Below are 25,867 nucleotides of genomic sequence, written 5' to 3'. Positions count from 1 at the left end.
CAGTAGCAGATTCGGATGCACCAATGCAGGTTTACTGTAACCCTTGGACCTTGATATTGACGATGAAACACAAAAATTGCATCAGGATTGTACAAGCGAAGGGTGGGGAAACTCAAAATTAATGTCTAATAATACTTTCGATCAGGTAGTTTAATCCTTTCAGACCTGGTTTTTTTCCGGAAGTAGGAAAAATTTTCTTTATGTGGTAATATTTAATAATTTTAAATGGAAGATTTATAAAAAATATGTACGCCTTTTCAAAATACACTTTGTATACTTGGCTTTATTTTATGAAGTTAAATAACCAATTACCTGGAACCGCGCGGCTGCTACGGTTGCAGGTTCGAATCCTGCCTCGGGCATGGACGTGTGTGATGTCCCCAGGTTAGTTAGGTTTAAGTAGTTCTAAATTGTAGGGGATTGATGACCTCAGACGTTAAGTCCCATAGTGCTCAGAGTCATTTGAACCATTTTTGAACTAATCACCTAATATTCTCTATTATAATAAATAGTAAAACGATCATTCAATAATTACCTCGCAAAACGTCAATAACAATATTCAATTATGCAGTGCACTGTAGCGAGCCAACTACAACCGTGCATTGTGGTGGTCACGACCTACTGCACACTGCTCCACTGACTTGCTGATATTTTCATATTGATGCCCAACAGTTTGGCATCATTTCCGCATGATAATAACTTTGAACATTTACAGAAGTGTACCTTGGTTTTCCATAGGGAAAAAAATACTTTTATTGCAGCTAAGACAGTAAAATTTAATGTACACAGTTCAAGCCAGACGATCTGAAAGGATGAAATTATTCAATTTTCAGAAAGCGTGGTAAAATCAAAAGGACAGTATTAAACTAGAGGAACAAAATGGGTCTTAGCGGGTTACAAGCCGGCCGATGTGGCCGAGCGGTTCTAGGCAGTTCAGTCTGAAAGCGCACGACCGCTACGGTCACATGTTCGAATCCTGTCTCGGGCATGGATGTGTGTGCTGTCCTTAGGTGTTAGTTAGGCTTAAGTAGTTCTACGTTTTAGGGGACTGATGACCTCAGATGTTACACTACTGGCCACTAAAATTGCTACACCACGAAGATGACGTGCTACAGACGCGAAATTTAACCGACAGGAAGAAGATGCTGTGATATGCTAATGATTAGGTTTTCAGAGCATTCACACAAGGTAGGCGCCGGTGGCGACATCTACAACGTGTTGACATGAGGAAAGTTGCCAACCGATTTCTGATATACAAACAGCAGTTGACCGGCGTTGCGTCGTGATACGTTGTTGTGATGCCTCGTGTAAGGGGGAGAAATGCGTACCATCACGTTTCCGACGTTGATAAAGGTCGGATTTTAGCCTATCGCGATTGCGGTTTATCGTATGGCGACATTGTTGCTCGCGTTGGTCGAGATCCAATGATTGTTAGCAGAATATGGAATCGGTGGGTTCAGGAGGGTAATACGTAACGCCGTATCACTAGCAGTCGAGATGACAGGCATCTTATCCGCATGGCTGTAACGGATCGTGCAGCCACGACTCGATCCCTGAGTCAACCGATGGGGACGTTTGCAAGACAACAACCATCTACCCGAACAGTTCGACGACGTTTGCGGCAGCATGGACTATCACCTTGGAGACCACGGCTGCGGTTACCCTTGACGCTGCATCACAGACAGGAGCGCCTACGATGGTGTACTCAACGACGAACCTGGGCGCACGAATGGCAAAACGTCATTTTTGCGGATGAATCCAGGTTAAGTTTACAGCATCCGTGTTTGGCGACATCGCGGTGAACGCACATTGGATGCGTGTATTCGTCATCGCCATACTGGTGTATCACCCGGCATGATGGTATGGGGTGCAATTGGTTACACGTCTCGGTCACCTCTTGTTCGCATCGACGGCACTTTGAACAGAGGACGTTACATTTCAGATGTGTTACGACTCGTGGCTCTACCCTTCATTCGATCTCTGCAAAACCGTACATTTCAGCAGGATAATCCACGATCGCATGTTGCAGGTCCTGTACGCGCCTTTCTGGATACAGAAAATGTTCGACTGTTTCCCTGGCCTGCACATTCTCCAGATCTCCCACCAATTAAAAACGTCTGGTCAATGGTGGCCATGCAACTGGCTCGTCACAATACGCCAGTCACTACTCTTGATGAACTGTGGTATCGTGTTGAAGCTGCACGGGCAGCTGTACCTGTATACGCCATCCAAGCTCTGTTTGACTCAATGCCCAGGCGTATCGAGGCCGTTATTACGGCCAGAGGTGGTTGTTCTGGGTACTGATTTCTCAGGATCTATGCACCCAGATTGCGTGAAAATGTAATCACATGTCAGTTCTAGTATAATATATTTGTCCAATGAATACCCGTTTATCTTCTGCGTTTCTTCTTGGTGTAGCAATTTTAATGGTCAGTAGTGTAAGTCCCATAGAACTCGGAAACATTTAATCATTTTGAGCAGTTTACAATGACAGCACAGTGATGTTTCGTAAACTCATAAATGCAACACTGTTGCAAAATGTCTGGTGAGGGAAATTTGTTTCCGAGGAGCAATTTGATGTCTCATAAGTTCGCTTCTGTTCTTGGACAGAATGTCGTCAGTCTCTGTGTGAAAAAAATTGCGTGTTTCCATGAGCTTAGCTGCGGAGGTGGAAGGGCGTCGAGGACAGCGCGTCCTAAAGACCCAGTGGTAGCCTGTGTTTTTGAGAGCCGCTAATGCGGGCTTGGCCAAGTGCAAATCCGGGAAGCGAGACTGCCAAGGACGCGCAGACGTCGATGACGATCATTAGCCGGCGAACTGCCGCCCCCGAGCCTTTTTAAAAGTGTCGCGCAGTTGTGGCGCTGACAGCACATCACCATCACACCACAATGAAAGCACACACGGCGTCGCTGGCAGCGGCTACGGTGGTGATACTGCTCCTGGTGGCGGCGGTGGTCCGGGTGAGTACCGAGCGCAGTAGCCGGCGAGTACCATGGTACCTACCGTGTGCACAATATTGTAACTCGATGTCCGCCTCCGTAGCGCAGCGGTAGCGCTAGGGGGCCCGGGTTCGATTCCCGGCAGGGGTTGGGTGTTGTGTGTTGTGTGTTCTTCATCATCACTGACACACAAATCGCCGAAGTGGCGTCAACTATAAAGACTTGCAGTACGGCGGCCGAACCCCGAAGGAGATATCCCGGCCAATAAACGCCATACGATCATTTCATTTTGTAACTACACTACTGGCCGTTAAAATTGCTACACCAAGAAGAAATGCAGATGATAAACGGGTATTCATTGGACAAATATATCATACTAGAACTGACACGTGATTACATATTCACGCAATTTGGGTGCATAGATCCTGAGAAATCAGTACCCAGAACAACCACCTCTGGCCGTAATAACGACCTTGATATGCCTGGGCATTGAGTCAAACAGAGCTTCGTTGGCGTGTACAGGTACAGCTGTCCATGCAGCTTCAACACGATATCACAGTTCATCAAGAGTAGTGACTGGCGTATTGTGACGAGCCAGTTGCTCAGCCACCATTGACCAGACGTTTTCAATTGGTAAGAGATCTAGAGACTGTGCTGGCCATGGCAACAGTCGAACATTTTTTGTATCCAGAAAGGCGCCTACAGGACCTGCAACATGCGGTCGTGGATTATCCTGCTGAAATGTACGGTTTTGCAGAGATCGAATGAAGGGTAGAGCCACGAGTCGTAACACATCTGAAATGTAACGTCCACTGTTCAAAGTGCCGTCAATGCGAACAAGAGATGACCGAGACGTGTAACCAATTGCACCCCATACCATCATGCCGGGTGATACGCCAGTATGGCGATGACGAATACACACATCCAATGTGCGTTCACCGCGATGTCGCCAAACACGGATGCTGTAAACTTAACCTGGATTCATCCGAAAGAATGACGTTTTGCCATTCGTGCATCGAGGTTCGTCGTTGAGTACACCATCGTAGGCGCTCTTGTCTGTGATGCAGCGTCAAGGGTAACCGCAGCCGTGGTCTGGGAGCTGATAGTCCATGCTGCTGCAAACGCCGTCGAACTGTTCGTGCAGATGGTTGTTGTCTTGCACACGTCCCCGTCTGTTGACTCAGGGATCGAGACGTGGCTGCACGATCCGTTACAGCCATGCGGATAAGACGCCTGTCATCTCAATCGCTAGTTATACAGGGCCGTTGGTATCCAGCACGGCGTTCCGTATTGCCGTCCTGAACCCACAGATTCCATATTCTGCTAACAGTCATTGGATCTCGACCAACGCGAGCAGCAATGTCGCGATACGATAAACCGCAATCGAGATAGGCTACAATCCGACCTTTATCAACGTCGGAAACGTGGTGGTACGCATTTCTCCTCCTTACACGAGGCATCACAACCAACAACGTTTCACCAGGCAACGCCGGTCAACTGCTGTTTGTGTATGAGAAATCGGTTGGAAACTTTCCTCATGTCAGCACGTTGTAGGTGTCGCCACCGGCGCCAACCTTGTGTGAATGCTCTGAAAAGCTAATCATTTGCATATCACAGCTTCTTCTTCCTGTCGGTTAAATTTCGCGTTTGTAGCACGTCCTCTTCGTGGTGTAGCAATTTTAATGGCCAGTAGTGTAGATAGTCTTCTAGGAACAGAGGAGTCGGTGAGTAGTCGGATGATTTCGGTCCGTTCGGATTGTTTCCGCCCGTTGCCGATCTTAGCTAGGAAAGAATACAGGGTGTTTCAAAAGTGGTGGTCAATGTTCAGGGATGTAACAGGAAAGATCATTGGAAATAAAATAGTCAAGTAAACATGGGGTCTAAAACGCATACCTTAAGAGCAATGAGCAATTCTTGATCTTCGATACTGTGAAGCAAATCTCTTCTACTGCAAGCTCTTTGCTTTCCATATTTTGGGAAGTGGTAGTATGGTCCAAACAAAGAAAAAATGTCCAGTAAACATGTGCTCGAAAATGCATACCTTATACGTTATGAGCACTTGTTCATTAGAAGAGATGTGTTTCAACATAGCGAAGATGAACAAGTGCTCATAGCTCTTAAGTTATGCGTTTTAGGGAATATGTTTACTGGACTTCTTTTCTTATTTTAGTCCATACTACCACTTCCGAAAATATTTAAAGCAAAGAGATTGCAGTAGAAAGGATTTGTTTCACAGTATCGAAGATCAACAATTGCCCATAGCTCTTAAGGTATGTGTTTTAGACCCCATGTTTACTTGACTTTTTGTTTCGAATGATTATTCCTGTCATATCCTTGAATATAGAGCATCAGTTCTGAAACACCCTGTTTCGCTGGTGAGAGAGCGTTACGGAGATGCTAAACAATCTCCACTGACAGACATTACCAGAGAGGCGTTGTACATCACGGAGAGAGCTACTACTGAAATTTCGAGACAATACTTTTTCAGGAGGAGTCGAACAACATGTTACTTCCACCCACATACATCTCGCGTATTGACCACGAGGAGAACATTCGAGAAATTAGAGCGAATACAGAGACTTACCAGCAATCGTTCTTCCCACGCAGTATTCGCGAATGGAACGCGGTTGGAGGGATCAGACAGTGGTGCCGAAAGTACCCTCCGCCACACATCATTAGATGACTTGCGGAGTATGATGTTCATGTAGCGCGCCATAGCAGTTACACTGTCTGATCGAAGGTGGCGTCGACAGCTCGTGGTCTTGTGGACGGTAGTTCAGCGTGTTCGGTCAGAGGGTTAGCTGCCCTCTATTATATAAGACTGAGTGAACGGATCAATGATGAACTTGAACAGATGTCATGTGACGAACAAATGCAACAAACAATTACGAACATAATGAGACCAGAAAAAAAGTGGCTAGCGTTTCTGCCTCTGGGTTCGATTCCCTGTCGGGTTGGGAATTTTCTCTTCCCGGGGACTAGGTGTGTTTGTGTTGTCCCCATCATTCTATCATCATTCGTGAAAGTGACTAAATTGGACTGTGTAAAGATTGGGACTTTGTACGGACACTGATGACTGCTCAGTTGAGTGCCCGACAAACCAAACATCATCATCAAAAGCGTCGGGTCACCCCCATGTAGTGCGGAGTTGACTACTACATGTGGCGGGCTGGCCAGTACAAAGGTAGGCAACGACTATTTTGTTGTCAGCACAGAAGCAATATGGGTCAGCAGAGCTCAGTGGCTTCGAACGTGTACTAATCATTGGATGTTCATCTGAGGAACTTGTTCATCAGGGACATTTAACCTTTTTAAAGCTACCCTATCGACTGTTGGTGATGTGATTGTGAAGCGGAACCACGAAGGAACAACAACAGCTAAACCAAGGCCAGAGAGGCCTCAAATACTGGCGGACAGGAACCGTCAGGCATTGTGGAGGGTCGTTGTAAAAAAATAGCGTCTAATTAGAGAAAGGAACCACTCGTGAGGTCCAAAGTGCTGTCAGCAGTCCAACTAGCGCAGTGCCTGTGCAAAAGGAGTTAAAAAAGAATAGGGTACAATGGGCGAACAGTTCATCGTAAGTCACATATTTCTGCAGTCAGCAGCAAACAACAACGGCGCCCATACCCGGGAGCAAGAGTGTGCCGCACCCCCCCCCCTCCCCACCCCCTCCACTTAGCTCTCAGGAAATGGAAAGAAATGCAGTATAGTCAGCTGCTTTTCTTTCAAGAAAATGATTTAAAAGTCGGTATTACGCAGATCGGAAGTGGAACTTTTTTGTGACTTCTCAGAAGTCGCCACTCGTCTTCCAAAATATTAAAAATAATCCATACCTCCAGGGCTAGCATCCCCCCCCCCCCCTCCTCCAACAAACTATCGTATGGGCACCCTTGGCGAAAGGGATGGGAAAAAGCGACCGGCCGAAACAGGCACCGGTATTTCAGTTATGAAAACTCGGTATTTTTCGGTAGTTGTTTGGTCATTGTTATAACATGTGTTTTTTATTTTGTAATAACAACCGTTTAAAAAATTCCGAAATATCAGTTACATAGCAGCAGTTCTGAAATTTTTGGTTTCGAAATAAACCTTTTTTTTTAAAAAAAACAGTAGCTTTTATTGCTAAAATTTCCATTCATTTGAAATACTGCGTTATAATACAAAATGGTAAAAGCGGTCAATGCTGTTTTGATAATAATGACGACAGAAACTAGCAACGGAACACACGCCATAAGAACTGGTACAGCGTTGCTGTGACTATAACGTATTTGTTACCATGTGGCGTGGCCTATTAGCGGATACGCGAGTACATGCATTTTTCCATCTGGACTATTAGCTGGCTTCTGACTGTCGTCGTTCGGACATCAGTTGTATTGCAGAGTGACATCATCTCTAGTCTGGAACTATTTTACGAAGTGCAGTATCAATGAAGTATAATCCTCCATTTCCCTTGAAAAATTAAAAATGGGAGGAGCCACAACAAACTTGCGACATCATATGATGAGAATAGTTCATAGTTTACGATAAAAATAGAAAGCGGCTGATCTGCTGCCTGTCTCTACATAACAGGATTTTATCCACTTGTTGCCCTTGAAATCGAACAAATTAACTCGGAGAAACCTGTTTTCACCCTTTAGTACTGACCTCATAATGCCCAGTGGTACGACACCTGATTAAAACGTGATTTTTGAGCAGAGTTTCAAAAAATTAGAATCAGTAGGAGAATACAGGTGATTTTTTCTAGTATTCAATCACTTTTCGAAAAAAAACGGTGGGCCGACTAAATTTTGTTTTATTTGCCTATTTAATTTAATGTTTTTGATTCTACTCATCACGAAACTAACGCAGTCAAAGTTGTTCCGTCTTTGTTCCGTTTGTGCGCTTCTTACAGAAAATAGCAGGAACAAAAAACCGAAAATCGATTACTTCAGAAATCTGTTATTTTGGGCGGTTTTAACAGTCGGGTCAAACTGGAGTCGAAGAAAACCTAATATAACAGAAAACAAGTTGTTTCAACGATAATCACCATCCCTACTTGATAACCGATGCCTAAAGTGTGCCGGCCGGATTGGCCGAGCGGTTCTAGGCCCTACAGTCTGGAACCGCGCGACCGCTTCGGTAGCAGGTTCGAATCCTGGCTCGGGCACTGATGTGTGTGATGTCCTTAGGTTAGTTAAGTTCAAGTGGTTCTAAGTTCTAGGGGACTGATGACCTCAGAAGTTAAGTCCCATAGTGCTCAGAGCCATTTGAACCATTTTGAGCTTTAAGTGTTCTAAAGAGCGTCACCAATGGACAGATGGTTGCTGGAAATGAGTGATTTGGAATGATGAATTACGCTATACCCTGTAGAAGTCCGATGGAAAGGTTTGGGTTTGCGAATGTCTCGAGAACATTACCTGTCATCACGTGTAGTGGCAAAAGTGAAGTATGTAGAATGTAGTGGCGCACTATGGGGATGTTTTTAGTGGTTAGGACGTGGTCCGCGTGTTGCCCTTAAGAAAACGCTAAATGCGAAACGGTATGAACACATTTTACAACGTAGTTTCCTGTAGACAGTAGCGGAACAGTTGTTTGTATTAGAATGACAATTCACCCTGTCATTAAGCAGCATCCGTGAGGCAATGGTTTGTGGACACTAACAGTCCTGAAATGGGCTGGCCTGCCCCGAGTCTCGACCTGAACAAAATGAGACATTTTTGGGATTAGTTACAAGGTCGACTTCGACCCAGACCACAGCATCCATCACTGCCTTCTACAGTTTCGGCCCCTGAGGAAGAATGGTCTGCCGTTCTACAAACATTCATAAATCTCGTTCAAATGGTTGTCCGCAGAATTCAACCCGTCATATATGTGAAGGGTGGAGACAGTCCATCAACAGTTGTCCAGATACTTTTGGGTACAGCATTACAGAAGGCACTGAAAAGTATGGTATTCTATCATCATCGTTATTAAGAAATTACCGTTGCTGGGAGTTTAGACGTCGATGTTTCAGTATCCTTACTGAAATCTGTGGAACATCGATGTCGACCTTGAATGTTGTCAAAAAGCTAGGCGAACTCAGACAGGAAAATAGGCTGTTGTAGCTAAGCGTGGACTAATCCCTTTACTTTTCATGCTCTCGTGTGGACGATAACACGTCGATACGTTTTTGGAAATCGGGAGACTCAATTTTAATTTATGCACTGAACATTATAAAATAGCGCAAGAAAAGATAACTAACTTCCTGGCAGATTAAAACTGTGTGATGAGCCGAGACTCGAACTCGGGACCTTTGCTTGTTGCAGGCAAGTGCTCTGCCAACTTTTTTTGTGTTAATCTCATTTGTTCATAATTGATCGTTGTATTTGTTCGAGGTGGACGTCCTATGACACTTGTTGAAGTTCATCGTTGATACATTAACTAATTTTTTTTTAAATTATTATAGAGGGCCGCTAACCCTCGGACTGAACACGCTGAGCTACCATGCCAGCCACCAACTGAGCTACCCAAGCACGACTCACGCCCCGTCATCACAGCTTTACTTCTGCCAGTATCTCGTCTCCTACCTTCCAAACTTCACAGAAGCTTCCAGGAGTGCTACTTCTACAAGTTTCGCAGGAGAGCTTCTGTGAAGTTTGGAAGGTAAGTGACGAGATACTGGCAGAAGTAAAGCTGTGAGGACGGGGCATACTATCTCTGCAAACCTAAAAAATTGCAGTTAAATATGTGAGCTGTACAGCAAGATCGAAAGTTTCTGAAAGACTATTCTCAAATACGCTCTATCAACAACGCGATACACTAATGGAGACACTTTTCTCAAAAATATCATTTTTATAATCTGTAAACAAAAATTGCGATACGGGATGTTAATTTTTACTATATTTCTAGCTTGATAAATATGATTTTATATGTATTTTACGCTGCTTTTTAGGACGTTCAATAAATTAATCATTTAACATCGATGTAAGAAATATCATTGAGTTGGTGACAGTTATTACTTGCTGTCAATGTTTAGACATCTCCTGATGGGAGGCAGTGCTATCGGGCTTGTTACTCCTCTAACTCTCCTGCTCCCACTGAATCTGCCACGCCAGACAGTGATCGTGTGCTTATATTCCAAGCATACTCGGCGAAAATGCTACACAATGTAAGGTTACTCCTGAATACCTCCGGGATTTCAGAAAAAGACTGCCCCAACACTACAAGAAATATGGTACAGAAAAATGACACATGCCGGTATCCGGGTATAGATCACGGTGGGCAACAGGCGACCCATTGGACGGATCCAGCCCGTGATTGGTTTCAATCTGGCCCGCGGTAGAAATTCATGGGAGAGTGAGCAAGGCGATTACGTTTTATTTCGGCTGGCATGCACTTTCGGGAATTTCCGCCGACTCTCGGCTAGCCTTGAAGTTTGTTGCTCATGACACAGACCCATGGAAGCTTCGCTTACTGTGTGCATGTGCAATGCCACTTCACCAAGTGAGGTGAGACTGTGGCAGCTCAGCTGTGTTTTGGCAAAAGGAGCAAATTTTAACATGGCACCAAGCGAAATGTGTAGGTTGTACTCAAAATTCGCCACTCATGACATTTCTCTGAAAGTTACAAATGGTTAAAAAGTCAGACGAAAATAAATAGCTGCATTTTCGGCGGAATTATTTTTGATTAACCAAAGCATAGACGACAGTAGATCTTTTTGAATAGTCACCATTAAAGTGTGGGCATGGAAGGACCCCACTTAATATTTACAAAAAATGTAAATGAGATCAGTTTAGAACAGCATTTCCCCTAAAACGCCTGCCTGTAACCCCCACCACTACTGTTATCCCCATGCATGCGCTGCCATCTGCGCAGTGTGCATCTATCCGCCACAGGATGTTGTGTGAACTCATAGTCGTGAAATCCTCTGTCAATGGTGTCACTGGATGCAGTGTGGAGGGGTGTAGGATCAGCGTACCACTCTCGTAAGCACTGTTATTTTTCATGACCTAGAGACGCAACTAATCGCTCAAGTAACTACTCAGCTTGCCTCACGAGACTGAAAGCATCCCATTCCAATCCTGACACCAAGAAAATATCTCAGGCAGAATCGAATCCGGGTCCTCTGCATGGCAGTCAGCCGCATTGCCTGCACAACTATGGAGGCATACGCTAACGACACCAAAACATTATTTACTGCCTAGTGTCTACATCTGTATTACACATTCATAGATCACAAATGTTGATAACACACGACAATGGCTCAAAAATTATCAACTATCCTGAAATGCGCATATGTGAATAATAGTAGGGACTATAACTTCGTGAACAAGCTCACGCATAAAGTTCTGTGCTAGTTCATAATATCCGGCATGTTGGATTACTCGATGTCACCGTATTTCACAGTTCGCTTTCTTCTCAGTGGTATCAATTTTTCTGTTTGGACGGATCCAGCCCGTGATTGGTTTCAATCTGGCCCGCGGTAGAAATTCATGGGAGAGTGAGCAAGGCGATTACGTTTTATTTCGGCTGGCATGCACTTTCGGGAATTTCCGCCGACTCTCGGCTAGCCTTGAAGTTTGTTGCTCATGACACAGACCCATGGAAGCTTCGCTTACTGTGTGCATGTGCAATGCCACTTCACCAAGTGAGGTGAGACTGTGGCAGCTCAGCTGTGTTTTGGCAAAAGGAGCAAATTTTAACATGGCACCAAGCGAAATGTGTAGGTTGTACTCAAAATTCGCCACTCATGACATTTCTCTGAAAGTTACAAATGGTTAAAAAGTCAGACGAAAATAAATAGCTGCATTTTCGGCGGAATTATTTTTGATTAACCAAAGCATAGACGACAGTAGATCTTTTTGAATAGTCACCATTAAAGTGTGGGCATGGAAGGACCCCACTTAATATTTACAAAAAATGTAAATGAGATCAGTTTAGAACAGCATTTCCCCTAAAACGCCTGCCTGTAACCCCCACCACTACTGTTATCCCCATGCATGCGCTGCCATCTGCGCAGTGTGCATCTATCCGCCACAGGATGTTGTGTGAACTCATAGTCGTGAAATCCTCTGTCAATGGTGTCACTGGATGCAGTGTGGAGGGGTGTAGGATCAGCGTACCACTCTCGTAAGCACTGTTATTTTTCATGACCTAGAGACGCAACTAATCGCTCAAGTAACTACTCAGCTTGCCTCACGAGACTGAAAGCATCCCATTCCAATCCTGACACCAAGAAAATATCTCAGGCAGAATCGAATCCGGGTCCTCTGCATGGCAGTCAGCCGCATTGCCTGCACAACTATGGAGGCATACGCTAACGACACCAAAACATTATTTACTGCCTAGTGTCTACATCTATATTACACATTCATAGATCACAAATGTTGATAACACACGACAATGGCTCAAAAATTATCAACTATCCTGAAATGCGCATATGTGAATAATAGTAGGGACTATAACTTCGTGAACAAGCTCACGCATAAAGTTCTGTGCTAGTTCATAATATCCGGCATGTTGGATTACTCGATGTCACCGTATTTCACAGTTCGCTTTCTTCTCAGTGGTATCAATTTTTCTGTTTTCCAGATGAACATAAAATGAATGTACTCTTAAGAAAGGGTGTTTTGAGGCATAATTTATTAGTGTGACATGTCAGGAAATGGGCAGATGCTATGGTTTTGACTTAATGCACTAGGAGCGTTGCTGCTGCATCACATGAAGAAATTGGCCCGCAAACTTAAGTAGTACATGAATCACGCCCACAAGTCACCAAAAGTTGCCCATGCCTGGTATAGAACATTTCCCCAAGGTTCAATCCATACGATGACATAGTACAAGAGTGCACCAGTTGGGGTAATAGGTGTGTCAGAACATGTAGACAAATCATCCACTAATTACAGTCAGACTATGGTATAATTTGAGCATCTACAGTGTGAATTAAAAACTCGGATAGATGCTCTATCCACTGATATGTGTCTATTTTCCAACCCTGAATTTACTTATGAGTAATCCTATACTGTATGTACTGTAGTGCACAATTTTTTGGCCCCCATCTTTCAACTGCCTAGTTTGCTAGTGATTGTGAACTCTAAAGAGTGTAACATACTTTGAAACACTTATTCAGACTGTATCGCACTTTGATCTTCTAGTTTCTACACTGTCAAGTGCTGCTCATTTGGGGAGAAAAAGCTGTAATGTGCCAGACTATGAATCCATAGGTCCTGGGTTTGATCCCTAGTTAATTCTAGAATTTTAATCTCCCACTTACCACTTTTTTCACCTCTGTCAATGTCTGTTAGTGTAAAAAAGGTCAAATTGAACTGTGGACTACATTAAACTGCAAGTCCCCTTATAGCTGGATATGAAAATCTGATTAAAGCTCAAAGAAAGGCAATAGTGTACTCACTCCAATAAGACAATCCTAGTAAAGCATTGTGGTGTTCAAAATGACTTTCAGGTTGAAATTTCGTGGGTGATTAAAACTGAATGTTGGACCAGGTCTCAAAGCTTGAACCTCAGGCAAAGGAAAATATATAGTCTAGTCAGGTGTTTTTCTTGCAAGAAAATTATTTAAAAGTCTGTACTATCTAGGTTTTTAACTAGGTCGTAAATGGAACTTTTTCATGGCTACTTGCAAGTTGCCATTCATCTTCCACAGTATTCAAAATACTCCATACCTCTAGGTCTATGCCCCCACCCCTGCAAACTGTCAATGGGTGCCTTTACTACCAAATGATCTACCTGACCACAGTTCATGAAGTGCACTCACAACTTTATTTCCACCAGTACGTCTCTCCTATCTTCCAAACTTCAGTCCCATAGATTGTGGCTATCTTGGGACCTTCAGCCAATAGCCATTTAGCAGTTTTTTCTGATGTTCTGCCAGCATAAGTGGCTACCATTCCAATCTGCCACCAGCAATGGAGAGTAATTCTTGAACAATGCTAGGCACTTGTGATGCCAAAATACTAGAAAAATCACAAATTAATCATCAACCAGAGATCCGGAGGTGAATTTAACAGGCAACACTTCAACATTACTACACTTTATCTTGACAAAAGATTACATCAGTACCATGGAAGACAATCACCATATACACACACATAATTGTAATCTCTGGAGATGAAATCATAACAAAATCAGTCATGAGTGTCTTCAGAGTAGGTGAATGATTCTAGATAATGGCTCTTAAACAATGCCCTGACCACAAAGTTGTCATCATCACCTCTCACGAGTCGCAGCAACTTCTGTTCATCCTATGATGAAGAAAACTTGACTCGCTGCAGAAAGCCACCAGTTGCCTATCACCAACAGACCTGTTTTGATGCTCCATCAGTGTACAGCCCCTCGCATTGGAGAGACCACCATCCATGGCTCAGAGCCCAAATGCAGCACGACTGACTGAAATACTGTGATGGACACAATACTGGCCCATACCTGATTTATTTATGTGGCAAGATGTTACAATGTAGTGCTTTGGTTAGCCTCCAAACATCATCATAATCATTATGTATTTCAACCATCAATTTATCCATGGAGTTCAGCAGGTAGCATGATGTTAGTTGCAATTGTTTCATTAACCAACTTACAAGAACTCTCGCTGTTCAAGTATGCTAAATGATTACAAATTTTGTTGTTTCTGCATTACTGCCTGCCTCCATCATCTGAAAATTGATGATCATCCCTTTGTGCAATATAGATAAATATGTCTGACCTTGCACACTTACCACAGTATGAAGGAGGAACTGAAAAGAGACCGATGACTTCTTAATTGTGCTTTTAGTCCACTCAAGACAAACTTTCATTTTTGAAGCACAGCAACAGTTCGCACATTTGGCAATATTAATAAAAATTCTCCAAAGCTGTGTAACTAAGATGTTATTTTATTTTATCTGGATGACAACCAGTTTTGGCATTGCACTATGCCATCTTCATGCCCCATATGCATCTTTCAAAATAAATGATAATGCCATACAGTGCCATATATCCCTGCGTTTCATGAATTCAAACTTTCACCTGTGCTTCACCCACAGACTTGATAGCAACTCAACAGTTTTTTTCCTTTTCTTTTTATATTGTCAGTCAACATGAACTCCATCTTTGGCAATATGCTGAATTTCTCCAAAATGTGAATTAGCATTCTGATTTGGATTCCATGTTGAACTCTATGTCTCCAATAATAAGCTGTGTGAATTAGTTCACAGGTTCAGGGGGAGGAAGGGACCATTCCTCTAAAATAACTGTGATTTTCAAAAGCAATGTTAAGGAAGATGACTTTTACATTATCATGTGGACAGTTTGTGTGTGCAGTCAGATATATTTTCTCCTTTGTTTTGGGTGTTTTAAAATGTGTTCATTAAGATGTTTTGGGGTACTATAGATGAAAGATATCAGTTCTCTGATCCTGGTCCCTCCATCCTAGTGAATCTATACAGACTGAGAAACCACTTCCTTCCCAATTAAGCACCACCTTCCTCAGATTAAAAAATAAGCACTCAAAATAATTCACCATTGAAGATTATTGTTGAAGAAAATCTTAATGGTTCATAATGCCATGTAGCAAACCCAATACTTTCACAGTGTATTTTATTCTCATGATTAAGGGTCAAAAATTTAATCCTCAGTTAAATTTTCTATTCATATTTTACCATTGATGTCTGCAGAAAGGGCCTCATTGTTCAGGGAAGCCACGCTTGAAATAAATATGAATGGAGACAATTTGTTGTTTTGTAATTGAAATTTTTTTCTTCATGCTGCTGTGAACTTTTAGTCTCACATTTGCACAAAATTAAGCTCAGTTGAAACAGTCACATTTTTGCAACATAACAAGAGATCACATTCATAAAAAGCTTCTTATTTATACTTTTGCACAAAATTCAATGTACTTGAAACAATCACATTTTTCAACAGAACAGGAGATCACATTCACAAAAAGCTTCATATTTATACACAAAACAATGTGAGAACAAAAAAGCTGAATAAAGAACAGTATCTGTCTGTATCAAATGTGGACTAAAAACTTACTTATGAAGTGTGTTCTGGCTCACTTATTACATGTATTTATTACATGTGGCTGCCTGATCATGACCTTCCTCATAATCTACGAGTCATGCCCTACAAAGATCAAAAAGTGGTATCAGATAGTTAATTTTGTCAAACTGGCCTAAATATTGGTCCTTTACAACTGTTCCCTGTCATTATTTATATTCTGGTCAAAACAGAACCTTAAAAATGTGATATACAGGGCTATTACAAATGATTGAAGCGATTTCATAAATTCACTGTAGCTCCATTCATTGAGATATGGTCACGACACACTACAGATACGTAGAAAAACTCATAAAGTTTTGTTTGGCTGAAGCCGCACTTCAGGTTTCTGCCGCCAGAGCGTTCGAGAGCGCAGTGAGACAAAACTTGTTTTCAGTGATGAAGCAACATTTTTTCTTAATGGTGAAGTGAACAGACACAATGTGCGAATCTGGGCGGTAGAGAATCCTCACGCATTCGTGCAGCAAATTCACAATTCACCAAAAGTTAACGTGTTTTGTGCAATCTCACGGTTTAAAGTTTACGGCCCCTTTTTCTTCTGCGAAAAAAACGTTACAGGACACGTGTATCTGGACATGCTGGAAAATTGGCTCATGCCACAACTGGAGACCGACAGCGCCGACTTCATCTTTCAACAGGATGGTGCTCCACCGGACTTCGATCATGATGTTCGGCATTTCTTAAACAGGAGATTGGAAAACCAATGGATCGGTCGTGGTGGAGATCATGATCAGCAATTCATGTCATGGCCTCTCCCGACTTAACCCCATGTGATTTCTTTCTGTGGGGTTATGTGAAAGATTCAGTGTTTAAACCACCTCTACCAAGAAACGTGCCAGAACTGCGAGCTCGCATCAACGGCACTTTCGAACTCATTGATGGGGACATGCTGCGCCGAGTGTGGGAGGAACTTGATTATCGGCTTGATGTCTGCCGAATCACTAAAGGGGCACATATCAAACATTTGTGAATGCCTAAAAAAACTTTTTGAGTTTTTGTATGTGTGTGCAAAGCATTGTGAAAATATCTCAAATAATAAAGTTATTGTAGAGCTGTGAAATCGCTTCAATCATTTGTAATAACCCTGTATATCTCTTGTTCTTGTTGTGTGGGGTATGTTAAAAAAGTAATGACACTGTCTACACTGTGCGTGTACTGACATTGCTGTTGCCTTTCCCTTTCCAGTTAAGTGAATTATTCTTTTGACTCATCTCAGTATCAATTTTAACTTGTTGCAGTTGCAGCATGGGAGGTGAGAGCAACTGAACTGTTTTTGTCAGGTGCATTATGAACATGATTGACAAAAGTATGAGCAATGCTAAAGCATCACATTTTTGTGCAAATCCTGTCAAAATCAATATTGCAACTTACATAAAGTTACAAAGGACTTACGGTAAACATTCCCTATCCAAGGCACAAGTAGGGCATCAAGTTTTTGTACAAAGGTTGGCAAAACCAATACGACATCTTACATAATATTACAAAAGACTTATGGTAAGCATTCCCTATCCAAGGCACAAGTAGGATATGTGCCTGGGTCTTTTGGATAACCTTTAGAAGAAGCCAGAACTCTTCAGTTGCATTATTACAGATGATGAATCATGGATTTTTTAATGTCGTATCAAGACAAAATGCCAAAGTCAGAAGTGTCATTCAGTAAACACTTCATTCCCACCAAAGCAAGAATGACTAAACTCAGTACCAGATAAACACTCATTTATAGTTTTAGCAGTCATGAGATCACCCACAGTGAATTTGTGCCTGCAGGGTAAACTTTCAGTCAGTCCTTGAATGACTCAGGGAATGAGTGGTATGAGGAAACTAGAGATTTTAAATACTTGGATGATCCACTATGACACAGCTCTGTTATACAGCAATCTTCATCAATGAATTTTTGGAAAGAAACAGCATTTCTGTGGTTCCTTCCTGGATCCCAGTCCCTGTGATTCCTCTTTGTTCCCTCACCTCAAAAACCACATAAACATAAGTCAATTTGGTACTTTGGATAGTATCCAGAAGAGCACAATTACTGAATGGTATTATGCCAAAAGGATCCAAGAACTGCAGCAAAGATGGGAAACAATGCTACCATCAAAGCATAGCTGCCAATGCAACGCTTCTGAAGGCTAAAAACATTGACATGTAAAAGGAATGAAATCCACACTTCAGAAAAAATCAGTCTCACTACATTTCTAGCACATTTCATATGTAATGTAACAGATGATAAATAAATTCAGCTCTCAATGTGATTTTCCTTTCATTACTGTGTTACATATATGATGCAAGGAAATCATCTCATGAACTGTATCAGTATAACCACAATGTTTCGACAATTTTGAAAATAATCCATTATTGAAGTGATTATAAACTATTATTAGCCAAATACATCCTGAAATTAATTTTTTTTCTTGAGTAGGGTCAAGATGATGAGATGAAGGAAATGATGGAGCAGCTTCACCAGTCATGTCTTGGTGAGAGTGGAGCATCAGATGGTACGTTATTACCTGTGCAGTATACTTATAAATTGTTTTGTTTATTTTAATGGAAAATAAATGCGGCTGTATAAAAGATTCTTGGACTTATTATCATGTAAATTCAGAGTAAAACCTCAACATTTCAAAGATTAAATTCATTGTCTTTGTTAAGAGCAACTAACTGTGAAAACTGCTGTTGCGGTGACTTTTTATAGCCCATAGATGGCTTCTGACTGATCAGTAATTATGTAATGTCATTGCAGATGGTGTCAAAGCCTGTGCTGGTGGTGCCACATTCCAGTCACAGCAGAAACATTGTGACAAAAACTTTTGGTTCTTTTCTGCATCAAGAGCTTGCCTCCAAGCACAGCTATGATTATATCTTCTGTCATGGTTGAATCTCTCCTCACATATTATTTCTGCTCATTTCATCAAATAGTATTTTATGATTGTTTTTGAGGCTGTGATCAGAAAGTTCAGATATCTCTAGTTTTTGATTTTTGACAAGCTGTCGATGTTCTGCACAGAGGTCAGAAATCGTCCATATGACCAATGTAATTGCTTCTGCGCTCACAAGGTATGTTGTAAATCTGAGGGATCCTGAAGCTGAGACTGTCCTGAACAGGGCATAGTATCTCCTGCATCTTCTTAGGAGGTCAGAAAGCAGTTCTTATGCCTTGTCTTCCCAGGACTCTGTTAGTTTTGCTGGATATTGTGCCACAGAAAGGAAGGAATTCAGTCAGTAGCTTATCACGTAAATGTTCAACATTTTCACATTTCCTTTTCTTGGAGAATGCTTACTTCATATCATGTTCTTTTGGAACACATACTTCAGATGATTAATTTCAGAATCCAAGTGGTCTTTGTCAGAAACTGTTTTGCTCTGTATACCAGTGTCTTTAAAATTGCTCTTTCCTGGACTAGGTGCTAAGATATAAATCAGTGTGCATCAGCTTATGGTACACTGAGACATCCATCAGACATTTGTTGTACCACAACATCTAAAAATGGCAGCCTCCCCTTTTTCTCTGTCTTGACAGTGAATTAGGTGTTTGGGTGCATGCTGTTCGTATGTTTATGGTAGTGGTCAAGAACTTCTACACCAAGCGGCCGCACCATAAATGTGTCATCAACATAATGATAAAAAAGTTGGCCATTGCTAGAGGCTGTGGTGAACCCATAGCCATTCCATCTGTCATTTCATAAAATTTACGACCAGACAGGAAGCAGATGGTCATCAGAACATGTCAGAACAAGAAACTTCGTGGCAGATTAAAACTGTGTGCCAGGCCGAGACTCGAACTCGGGGCCTTTGCCTTTCGTGGGCAAGTGCTCTACCAACTGACCTACCCAAGCATGACTCACGCCCCATCCTCACAGCTTTACTACTGGCAGTATCTCGTCTCCTATCTTCCAAACCTTCAAGTGAGAACAAGTTTATCATTTTAGGAGGAAAGTGCTATGCCAACATTTTTAATGCATCCACTTCAGGAACTATTGTAAATAATGAGACTGCATCCAACATGGCTACATATCATTTGGGCCAACCCTAATCTGTTTAATTTTCTCAAAGAACTTCTGAAATTTTTAATGTAGTGCTCACAGTCACCAGCCATCATAATTATCAACTTAGTTAAATATTTAATCAGCCTGTAGGCAGGAGAACCAATAGTGCGAACAAATGGCCTCCTTGGAATACCTTCCTTGTGGACTTTAGGTAACCCATTCAGCTAGGAGGGCTAGGAGCTCATGCTCTAAGATTTTTGATGATGTCTTGTTGTGGACCAGAATTCTTCAGGAACCCCACTATTTTCCTCCTGTATGACAAAGTTAGGTTTCATTTTAGGCATCAGTATGTACTATCTTCCAACAGTGAGGACACTTTGTTGTTATATTCAGTGGTATTAAGAACAACTGTGGCATTTCCCTTGTCAACCAGAAGTACCACAAGATCTTCATCTTTCTGCAATGCATGGAGCCCTCTCTGTCTGCTCTGCTGATGTTAGCACTATTAGTTCTCCTGTCTAAAGGCTGGCCAAATATGTAACTAAGTTGATGATTCCAATAGTTGACCACTGTGTACATCACATCAAAAACTCTCAGGTGTTCATTGAGAAAATTAAATAGGTTAGAGTTGGCCCAAAGAATATCTTGGTGTGGTCTCACTAATAGCAAGTGTTCCTGTGGAGAACACATTAAAACTGTTGGCACAGCATTTTCCTCCTGAAAATATAGAGTTGTTCCAACATCTTATGACCACCATGTACTTCTTGTACAGCAGTAAATTTTGTGAAATGATGGATGGAATGGTAATGGGTTTTTCACTGGTTCCAACGATGGTCAACTTTTTTATGGAACATTTGGAGGAGTTCGCATTAAATCTGACCCCCTTTCATCCATCTTCATTTTATATGAGGATTGGAACTTAAATAGTAGCAATTATTTATTCACAACTGATACAAAAGAGTTACATGTTTGCACCTGTTACAGTCCTGCAAAGTAGTCACCAGCATTGTATAGAACCCATTGCCAGGCATAGTATACCATTAGCAGAGCCTGTTCTGTTGATTGTGTGAATGGAGTGGTCTACTGCCTGTCGAATCTCTGGAATAGTTCTGAAACGAATGCCATGAAATGATTCCTTCATCTTTGGAATCAAATAAAAGTCACAAGGACTTATGTCTGGGGAGTATGGTGAATGGTATAGTACTTTCCAGCCCCATCGACTGAACAGAGCATCCACAGCTTGCGCTGTAAGCGCCCGTGCATTGTCGTGCAAAGTGATGGGTAGGTTGCACAGGAAGTGTCGCCACTTCTTTCACAAAGCTGGTCACAGGTGATGCTCAAAAAATGAACAGTAATACTGTGCACTGACGGTCTGTCATGGAGGAACATAATGCATTAGGATAACATCATCACAGCCATACACGAGAATCACCATAACTTAAGACCACTCCATTCAAACCATCAATAGAACAGGCCTTGCTAACGGTATACTTCCGGAAGGCATTCGATACAGTTCTGCACTGTCGCCTGATAAACAAAGTAAGAGCCTACGGAATATCAGACCAGCTGTGTGGCTGGATTGAAGAGTTTTTAGCAAACAGAACACAGCATGTTGTTATCAATGGAGAGACGTCTACAGACGTTAAAGTAACCTCTGGCGTGCCACAGGGGAGTGTTATGGGACCATTGTTTTTCACAATATATGTAAATGACCTAGTAGATAGTGTTGGAAGTTCCATGCGGCTTTTCGCGGATGATGCTGTAGTATACAGAGAAGTTGCAGCATTAGAAAATTGTAGCGAAATGCAGGAAGATCTGCAGCGGATAGGCACTTGGTGCAGGGAGTGGCAACTGACCCTTAACATAGACAAATGTAATGTATTGCGAATACATAGAAAGAAGGATCCTTTATTGTATGATTGTATGATAGCGGAACAAACACTGGTAGCAGTTACTTCTGTAAAATATCTGGGAGTATGCGTGCGGAACGATTTGAAGTGGAATGATCATATAAAATTAATTGTTGGTAAGGCAGGTACCAGGTTGAGATTCATTGGGAGAGTCCTTAGAAAATGTAGTCCATCAACAAAGGAGGTGGCTTACAAAACACTCGTTCGACCTATACTTGAGTAATGCTCATCAGTGTGGGATCCGTACCAGATCGGGTTGACGGAGGAGATAGAGAAGATCCAAAGAAGAGCGGCGCGTTTCATCACAGGGTTATTTGGTAACTGTGATAGCGTTACGGAGATGTTTAACAAACCCAAGTGGCAGACTCTGCAAGAGAGGCGCTCTGCATCGCGGTGTAGCTTGCTGTCCAGGTTTCGAGAGGGTGTGTTTCTGGATGAGGTATCGAATATATTGCTTCCCCCTACTTATACCTCCCAAGGAGATCACGAATGTACAATTAGAGAGATTAGAGCGCGCACGGAGGCTTTCAGACAGTCGTTCTTCCCGCGAACCATACGCGACTGGAACAGGAAAGGGAGGTAATTACAGTGGTACGTAAAGTGCCCTCCGCCACATACCATTGGGTGGCTTGCGGAGTATTAATGTAGATGTAGATATACTATGCCTTCCACATTACTGGCTATGGGTTCTACACAATGCTGGTGTCTACTTTGAAGGACAGTAACAGGTGCAACCATGTACCAGTAACTCTTTTGCATTGGTTGTGAATATATAGGTTGCCACTATTTAAGTTCCAACCCTCATAGTTATGTTGACAACACATTTATGGTCTTGCCACATGATGTAGAAGTTCTTGAACACTTCAGAAACTTATTAACAGAGTGCACCCGAACATCCAGTTCACTGCCATACAGAGAAAGAGAGAAGGCTGCCATTATTAGATGTTTTTGTATAATGAAAGACAGATCAACATCTTGACCACTCTCTGTAGTGCAAGTTGATGCATATTGATTTATATCTTAGTGCCCAGAGTTTTCCCCATTCACTCCAGAAGAGAGCAGTTTTAAATACACTGGTACACAGAGATAAAACAGTTTCTCACATGAACAACTTGGATTCCAAAATTAATAATCTCAAGTATGTTTTCTGAAAGAATGGCTATGGTTTACACAATATGAAATCAGCATGCTCCAAGAAAAGGAAATATGGAAACGTTGGACATTCATGGGATAACATACCAATTGCATTCCTTCCTTTCTGTAGCACTACATCCAGCAAAATTGGCAGAGTCCTTGGAAGATGAGGTATGAGATCTATTTTCTGATATATTAGGAAGATAAAGGAGATGCTATGCCCTTCCAGGATACTCTAATGCTACTATAATTATAAACATGGGAATAACAGACAAAAAAAGGACAGCTTGATAAACAAAAACATCTACATACAAATATCACAGTAGACAGAACCTGTAGAGTAATCTAAGTCTGCTCTACACTAACTAAATAGGTAGGGGAGAGTGGGGCACATTGAACCATAAAAAATATTTCCCCATGTTACTCAGCCAATAATTTTACCACAGAGTTGTGATTTACAGATGTTGCAGTTTAATCATTCAAGTATCAAATGGCCTTATATGATTGTGTTGTCATTAATTGTTTTTTAGCTGCACGCCTTTGAAGAAAATTTGGTAAATGGTTTATTGTGCCCCACGTGTGGGGTATATTGAACCAATTTAAACACATTCATTGAAAGAACCTATTTAGCATACAAAAGAAGTTAAATTGTTCTTTAAACATAATGTTTGCGTATATTCCATGTGTGAACAATATAATTAAATCTTAGCCACACAATCATGTAACTTATTTTGGAATTACCGAAAATCAATGGACTCGAAGCTGATTCCAAATTTGAAATATGATTTTTGTCTCTTTGTCACACTATCAGTAGCAGGTCGTGGGAGCATGTAAAGTACGTTGTTAGCTGGAACAAAAGCTTCATCCTTTACCTCCCATTTTTTCACTTTTTCTCAAAAATGATACCTGATAGTCTCCTGCGTCATCCTTCAGTTTCAAAATCTTCCCTCCATAGTAAACTGGTGTTTTGTTTACTGATTAAAGGACATTGCTCTGGATAAGCTGCAGCCCTCTAGGGTTCAGATACTTAAATTGAGATTTCGTTTCATGAACCCATAGAACCAGTCTACACCAGCCATTCCTCCGTCCAGTTCTCAGGACATTTCAGACTATTTTTGAAAGCCAGCTCACTTGCTAAACGGCTGCATGTTTGAGTGTCAACACCAAAGTGTATCTTAGAAGAATACTCCACTAATTCTTTCTCCTGTTCCACAGAAAATACCTTACGATTGTCATAGTTTGTCAATCTTTCACTGGAACCACATTTAATGTTCTGAACATATTGTCGAACAGTAGGGTAAGATATTGAATGAGATTTAGATGCTTGGCGAACTGCCATGCCCTTATTAAGAACATACAGTACAGCTTCTCGCATAACATCATGGTCAGTTTTACCTCTGTCTGTCTTCCTGCGGTGTAAATGAACCACCTTCAAACCTGATAATATAAAACAGGAATGCTGAACGTCTGTAATTTAAAAGCCTTAAATACCTACACATATGTTTTTACCCACGCTAAGGAATCAAAGTACTGAGTGCTTGTATTGGACAATAAAAAGATTCCTGCGGCACAATGAACTGTGGCCCATTGTGCCCCAAGAGAGCTTGGTTCAATGTGCCCCAACAGTACATATTTCAAACAGAGCTCATGTGAGGTTATGTATGAACATTGTTAACATTTGAAGATCTATGTCATTAAATATAGTACTGATATTGATACAATGACTTACTTCCTTTAAAATTTGGTGACAAAGGATTGAACAAAATTCAATCTATCTACATCTCCAAAAATTACTTCACTGTTGCAAAACTAACTCATCACCAGTACAACACTAATGGCAGGAACTAGATCCTGCAGAAAAGAAATGGCAGTCGGTAGAGCTGTACTGACAACTTATGCTCAGAGGAAAAAATAATTTACCACCTTATACTGAAATTATGCTACCTGATTCATTGTGCCCCGTGGTTCAGAGTGCCCCACTCTCCCCTACATAAAAAACTAAATAGGTGTATAACTTATAGCTAGTTAATCTTGATATGAGACCAACTGTGGCTGGAAGATAATGAAAAGAGAGTACTCAACAGGATCCCTAGGGTTTGCAACATTTCTTGTGAGTGCGAAAGCAATTATATTGATCAGTACATCCATACCATTTCTGACTGCTGTACATAGCATCAATGGCATATAAAAATCGAGAACTGGAGAAACTGCAATTGCTGAGCACGGCCTCACAAACAAATACTATTTGACAAATCAAAAGTTTTGTCCCAGGTTTCCACATACCGGAAATCTAATTAAAGGGTCTGCAGAAATAAGAATGTGTGAGCAGATCTTCAACTGTGACAGCAGATGCAATCTTAGCAGTGCATTGAAGCAAGCTCTCAATGCAGAGCAGAGGCATAGATATTTGCTGCAATACATATGCTTGGCTGGAGAGGTGACACCACCAACACATGTTGACACCATCTGCTATGGCATTACATAATTATCAGTCAGAAGCTATCTGTGGGCTATATGAGGCCACCACAGCAGCAGTTTTGACTGTCAGCTGCTCCTGATAAAAATAATAGAGGCATTCATTGAAAGCTCAAGGTCTTACCCTGAATTGACACAGCAAGAAGTCCAAGAATCTTTTATATGACAGTGTTACCATGCAACACTTTGTTCTCAAGAAATGTGACTGTCTTTCATACTGTCTAAATATTCTAAAGGGCTGGTACCTGTGTTTTGAAATTTTTAATCAACATATTCTCCACAAATTGTTTTAGATTTATATTTACTCAGGAATGTTTGAGTTACACGTCTATCTCGTAGCATGTAGACTTCCTTTTACCTTGATGATGAAGATAATATGTCATGGCATAGTATACATGACACACATATTGCCACTGGGGAG

The 25,867-nt window shown here is 41.7% G+C and overlaps 1 protein-coding gene across 1 annotated transcript in view; it reads left to right on the top strand.

Annotated features, from left to right (window-relative positions):
- Window positions 1-2,824: 2,824 nt before the first annotated feature.
- Window positions 2,825-25,867, top strand: part of LOC126456832 (general odorant-binding protein 83a-like) — a 39,411-nt gene continuing 16,368 nt past the window's right edge. The window contains exons 1-2 of the mRNA XM_050092637.1: window positions 2,825-2,960; window positions 18,364-18,439. Coding sequence (XP_049948594.1) covers window positions 2,889-2,960; window positions 18,364-18,439 — 148 coding nt within the window. The 5' untranslated portion in view covers window positions 2,825-2,888. The remainder of the gene's footprint in view (window positions 2,961-18,363; window positions 18,440-25,867) is intronic.

The sequence above is a fragment of the Schistocerca serialis genome, chromosome 2 (assembly GCF_023864345.2).
Source record: "Schistocerca serialis cubense isolate TAMUIC-IGC-003099 chromosome 2, iqSchSeri2.2, whole genome shotgun sequence".
Taxonomy (NCBI): domain Eukaryota; kingdom Metazoa; phylum Arthropoda; class Insecta; order Orthoptera; family Acrididae; genus Schistocerca; species Schistocerca serialis.
This window is presented reverse-complemented; position numbering and strand designations above follow the sequence as displayed.